At 46.6% G+C, this 6,000-nt stretch overlaps 1 protein-coding gene across 1 annotated transcript in view; it reads right to left on the bottom strand.

Moving 5' to 3' along the window:
* Positions 1 to 6,000, bottom strand: part of TOP1 (topoisomerase (DNA) I) — a 66,263-nt gene that overhangs the window by 3,061 nt on the left and 57,202 nt on the right. Inside the window, exons 13-17 of the mRNA XM_008633615.2 lie at positions 5,066 to 5,209; positions 3,857 to 4,042; positions 2,247 to 2,315; positions 1,525 to 1,639; positions 691 to 818 (exon numbers count right to left, since the gene is read on the bottom strand). Coding sequence (XP_008631837.2) covers positions 691 to 818; positions 1,525 to 1,639; positions 2,247 to 2,315; positions 3,857 to 4,042; positions 5,066 to 5,209 — 642 coding nt within the window. The remainder of the gene's footprint in view (positions 1 to 690; positions 819 to 1,524; positions 1,640 to 2,246; positions 2,316 to 3,856; positions 4,043 to 5,065; positions 5,210 to 6,000) is intronic.

The following is a 6,000-nucleotide window of genomic DNA, read 5'->3' as shown; positions in this document are numbered from 1 at the left end:
AGCAGGAATCAGCCCCAAATCCTACACACTGAAAGGTGTTAATGCTCCACGCAGTTCTTCTTCAGTAAGCTTAGGATTCAGGGAGATTTAGCATTTTGCAGCCCCTGTTCAACCACTCCCCTTAAACATCCCCAAGCTCTAGGATCTAGGGTGAAGGCAGCCATGTTAGGTGTTATGGAAGCAGGGGACACTGCAGTGCCAAACCAGAACTCCTTATTGTGAAGGTTATTCTAAAGCCAGACCAGGAACAGACCTAACCCCTTTGGACCTCATGGCCTTCACCAGAAACAATCTGCAAAGGAAGAGGTCAAGTCAGAGGGGCATAATGTACTATGTACACACGGACAGTGGCCTGGGATTCACACAACAGGGGTGGATGCCCACTCCAGGTTCTTTAGGGGACACAGATCACAGCTAGAGACTGCTGCTCTCAAGTTTCAATGGCAGCAGAACACACAGCTATAGGATGAAGGGCAGAAAAAGGGTCCGGTCTTTTCTTTACAAGTAAAAGATAACTCAGAGAAGCCCCTTCCAGCTCGCTGCTCATCTCCAAGCATCATCTCTGATGCACACTACCAACTCCTGACAGGGAAAAGCAGGCTCTGCTTTCACCCCACGGGAAAGGAATCCTGACTCCTGAGATGCAGCACTTGGAGCCCTGCTGCCCCTGAGCTGGGCAGGGGGAGGTACCTTGCTCTGCAGGTTCATCATGGACTTCTCGAAGGTTTTGGGTGGAGCTCTCTGGTGGTTACACAGAATGGCCACCGCTCTGTTGGCACGGTTGTAGGAGAGGATCTTTGCTGGGATGTTGTCATCCGCTGTGAAGGAAGGGAAGTGGTGAACGAGTGGGTTCTCCAGGGTGTGCTGCCCCAGCCAGCATCCCACAGCCACTGCAGAACCGACCTTCCGCTCCCATGGCCATTCTCAACACTGCACTCCAACTGTAGTCCCAAAAGCCTGGCCACTTCCATCCCAGCCCCTAACTCCTTCTGGATGTTACTCATCACCACTGACACCATCTCAACTCAACAGAGGGGAAGCACAGCCATGCCCAGAGCAGGGGACAGCAGGACCACCCTGCCCAGGACACCGCTGGGCTTCACAGGTCCAATGTGCCCACTTGGTAAAGCTGCCAAGTGCAAGGCAGCCCTGCTCACAGAGGTTGTGGATGAGCAGCCAAGGAACGTGGCGCTGTTACAGATGCATCTGCCTTGCCTGTCATCTACAGGACCTCACAATTAAATAGAAAGCAAACAGATTTGGTAAAGGATAGGCATAACCTGGAAAATACACCCTGGTGTGCTCACAAGTCAGTTCTGTTCTGCCCCAGTGCTGGGCTGTTCAACTACCCCCAAAGATTGACAGCAGATTTTTGGTCAGACCTCAGCTGCCTGACGTTTGCACTGGGAGAACTGTAACAAGGAAGTGGTGAACAGATACACGACTTGTGGCTCAGCCAAGGAAGCCAGGTCTGTGTTGCACAGTCAGATCTGTTCCCCTCACAGCTTCAGGGGCAAGACTTACGATTAGTGAGCTCCTTGAGCTGCTGCTGTAGCGTGATGGAGGCATTGTAAGTACGGAATACCTTGGCTGTCAGTCCCTCCATAAGGTCTTGAAGGTGTTTATTTAAGATACTGGTCTGAAGAAGCAGAAAGGAGGTGACAGTAAGCACTAGGAATGGCCACAGCATTTGTGAAACCTCTGGACCCATGGCTGACACAGAAGTGCAGCTCACGGCTGAGGCCTGGTGTACTCAGACCTGACCACAACAGAATAGCCACAGCATTACTGAAACCACAGCAAAAGTGAACAAAGAACCAACAAGTATTAGATTGGTAACAAGTACCACAAGTGGCCAAAAAGGATTTCTTTGGTGCAGAGATTTTGGTTTCCAGTAACAATAAAAGTGCCTGGACCACCACAGTGCTCCCACAGAGTCAAGTGTGCAGACAGGGATGGCATCTGAAAATCTGTCACCTCACACATTCATCATCTCTGAACTCTGAAAACACTCCCCAGGTCAGAGCCAGGCAGGCTCACCAGGACCAAGGCCCATCGCTTTGGGAACCTGTGGGCACAGTGGACAATTCAGCCACCAGACTGAGACAGACTCTCACTGCCTTGAGGCTGCTCTGGAAGAAAATTTCCACTGAAACCATTTCTGCAACAGAGCAGCTGTTACTGCCTGCTGCAGAGCAAGCCTGCTCATGGTGCTCCACCACCCTCACCAGGAACTATGTGCTTACATTGAGGCGGTCAAAGAGGTCATCCTCAGGCTGCTTGTTCTCCATGAACAGCTGAAGATTCTTAAACACCTGCAGGAAAAAACCCCAGGAATGTCAGGCACACAGACCACACAGCACTGGGCAGGACTGAGTTGTATGAAAGCAAGACTGCCAGGGAGCCATTAAACTGTTCCAGGGAACAGTGATGATGCTGGATGTTACTTCCCAGCATGCAAAGACCCATCTCTCAATGCAATGCCTGTGCTGCAGGTTCCTCCCCAGCAACAGGAGTCCTGAGCCTTCAACGCCCTTTATCCTCATCCTTTGGATCAAAATTACAGGAGATCTGACTCTGCTCTGGTGTAGCTGCCTAACAGAGAAAGAGACCCCAAAGCTACTGTCTTTTCCTTACTCTCCTACTATTACTCAAGCCCAAGAGACCCCTGAGCCATTTTCCATGGACTGAAGCTACAAGAAACCCTCCTCACTGCTGCATTGTTTCATATAATTTCATCCCAAACGTGTCTCAGTGGGGTAGGGAGAATAATCAAAGCATCTTTGATTATAACAGAGACCACAAATCCCAGTTCTGCGTGCTCCAATTCCCCAGCTTCTGAACAACACACATTCTTCTATAGACACCCAATATACAAAGATTTCTAGTTCTACAATAATCAACTCCTCATTTTAAGCACTGAAAAAATAACAAGAGATACCAATAAATTTAAACAGAATATGCTTTCTTCTTCACACAGGGAACCAAGAATTCCAGCACAAGTTAATTTCTAGAGCAGCGGTAGTTTGATTTTTTTTTCAGTTGTTTTGCTCCTCAAGAGGCCAACATTTACTGCTGACTGTCATGACAACTACCACAGTATTATACACAGGGTATCTAACACAGACCACAGAGCTGTGGACCAGATGCAAAGCTGTTACACCCACAAAAACATTTTGGATAGTACCCTCCAGGTTCACGCTGCTGGATAAGGATCGATTCTGAAATGAGGCCAAAATCACAGCCAATTTGAAACTGGTGGATGACAGAAATAAAAGAATTGACATGGCATAAGAAGTCTTGGCTGGCAGACACCCAGGTTCATAGGCCAGGGGTATCAGTGCACCTACTCCACAGGCTCTGGAGCAGCAAAGATTAAGATCTACCTCTGTGAGGGCTCAGATCCAACATGAACCAAACCACTGTGACAGAGGTGTGTATTATCAAAGCCCCCATCAAACCGCTGCTCTGCCAATGCCAGCAGTATTTCAGAACTTTTAAAGCTGTTTCTTGTCACATGGGCCTGGAACTCCACCACCTACAGGTGACAAAACCAACTCTGGTGACCAGAACAAGACCCAGGAAACTCATCTAGCACAGCTGTTACAGTTATGCTATGTCAACTCTTCCCACTGACACCACAGGGAAGAGCAGCAACATGTCTGAACATCTCATCTGCCAGGCTGTGTCACACCACCTTCCATGGCACTGCCAATAAAGAGCATGTCACATTAACTGACTTATTTCTTGGCTCGGTGTCTTAGCACTGATAAAGCAACGTGTTAATGCCATCCAAACTGTGCTGACCACATCTCTAACAGTTCAGTCTGTGTATGTGCTTGTGGAGGTGCCTTACCCTCTTCTCCACAGGGACTTTGTTGTAGTATCGGATGGAGTCCTTCCCGAGGAAGTCGAACTCAACCACGTATTCCTGCCCATCCAGTTCAGGATGCAGCTTGATGTGCTCTACTCTCAGAGAGCAGCAGCCCACGGTGTCAGCTGTCTCTCCTTCTTCTTTTTCATTACCAGCTCTCAGGGCAAGCTACATTAATATCAAGATAAGAGAAGTAAGGAATTCAAACTGTCCCCAGAACACAGAGATGCTGCAAGCCTTCAGACAACGGCCTAGAACCAGCAGTGTCCAGAGGAGAATATCTCCTTATTTTAAGAGTTTAAGCCAGGATGCTTTACCAACTTTTGCTCATTATGTAACTCAAACTGTGACACAGTTCTGACTAATGGAAATTAATTTCAAAAAGTGTGGCAGTTTTTAAAAATCAAATTGACTTCCATGTGAACTCCACCTGAAACAAACAGTTCAGTTGTTCACCTTCTATGATCCTACCTGTTCACTGCACACTAAATACATTTCAAATAGCATATAGGTTATATAAATATTGGCTTGTATCAATTAATTAAAGGCTACATTTGACTGCATAAAAACACATATATTTAACAGTGCTGGCTAAAACAATTTCTAACTTTTGAAATCTTCAGTGGTCATATGAAACCACAATTATTCACATCAAATTTGCTTGGTTCACATCAAACCATTTTGAACAAGACCTGTTAATTTAGTTAGTCAAGACACCATATGCTACTAGGGAACAGCTCTCTGGGAACTGGTTTTAAGTTGCTTTAAATGCATCAACACAACTGCAGTTTTCCTTATGCTGTGGTGAAAAAATTATCGTAATTACAAAACCTCACAACTGTGACCTCAAACTGAAGAGGTGACAAACCAGCAGAAATTCCCAGCAGGAAAACTGAAACAGCTGGAGACAAAAGGCCCACACAGACTTCCCAGTAATCCAACTGGGTGATTCTGGAACCAGGCCGTGAGTTTTGCCTGAACTAAACAATGCTGCCTGAAATAGCTGTGTTCAGTACAATAGTTTATTGCTCTGGATTCCAGGTAATGGGAAGGAAAAGGAGCCTGCTCACCAGGAAGTCTCAGGATACCTTAGTAACTGGGCTCAATTCTGCCTTCAAGACAAACACACAGCATTCCCAAGTATTCCCAGCAGGACAGGGAAGGCGAGGGGAGCCAAGGAAGGAGCCTCACCTTGTCAATGAAGTACAGTGCGACAGCCCTCTGCCGTACTTTCATCTCTTTGGATTTCCAGTCTTCTCGGTATTGATTCCGGATTTTATCTACACACTTCTTCAACCTCCGAGCTGTCTCGTACTTCTGCCAGTCCTTCTCACCCTGCAGGGAAGTTGGAATAGAGTCAGCACTAGAGAGCACGCAGAGGACCAGCTCCAATCTGCATCTCAAGGCTTTGCAAGCCCGTGTGTGGCAAATGGTCTCGCTGTACAAAAGCACTGAGATGCTGCTGCTGCACAGCTCAGCTTCACACTGTGCTGCCACACAGCTGCAGGTCATTCAGATTTCCATGATATTAAATGCTTCCATGGAAGCAGCTAGAGAGGGACACAAAAGACACATCTTCCCTGCTTCTCAAAATACAAATGGCTTCCTCTGCTTTATTCAGATGGCACTTATGTTCTTTCAGCTGTGTAATTAAATACCCATAAAAGGCAAAAGCAACATCAACAGTTCATCATCATTATTATATATTCAAGACATAGCAAAAAGAGGGCAGGAATTCACAAGGAACAGAGATATTTTTCCTCCTTTATTTGTAGGACAAACTCCTTGTTTCCAATCCAGGAAAAAATCTCTCAGGAAAAGACTTCATGAAAGGAGCTTAAATTCTTGCTTTTATGGACTTGAGCCACGGACTGGGTATTTGCTCCTGCAGCAGGAGTTTGTTTTCCTTCAGTCATGAGCTCCTTACCAGCCTTCTCAGCCAGGAGCCTGGCCGGGTTTTTAATTTTACAAACAACTAATTAGCAACCCATGGTTAGAACTTCACTACATGACCAGGCAGGGGAAGTTAAAGCCAAATGTATGTGAACTATCCACCAGAGCAAGCCCTTTCTTGGATAAAATGCTTCCTTTTAGGTTTACACAGGTTAAAGGATTCCACAAGAAAT

The sequence above is a fragment of the Corvus brachyrhynchos genome, unplaced genomic scaffold (assembly GCF_000691975.1).
Source record: "Corvus brachyrhynchos isolate BGI_N302 unplaced genomic scaffold, ASM69197v1 scaffold10, whole genome shotgun sequence".
Lineage (NCBI taxonomy): Eukaryota > Metazoa > Chordata > Aves > Passeriformes > Corvidae > Corvus > Corvus brachyrhynchos.
This window is presented reverse-complemented; position numbering and strand designations above follow the sequence as displayed.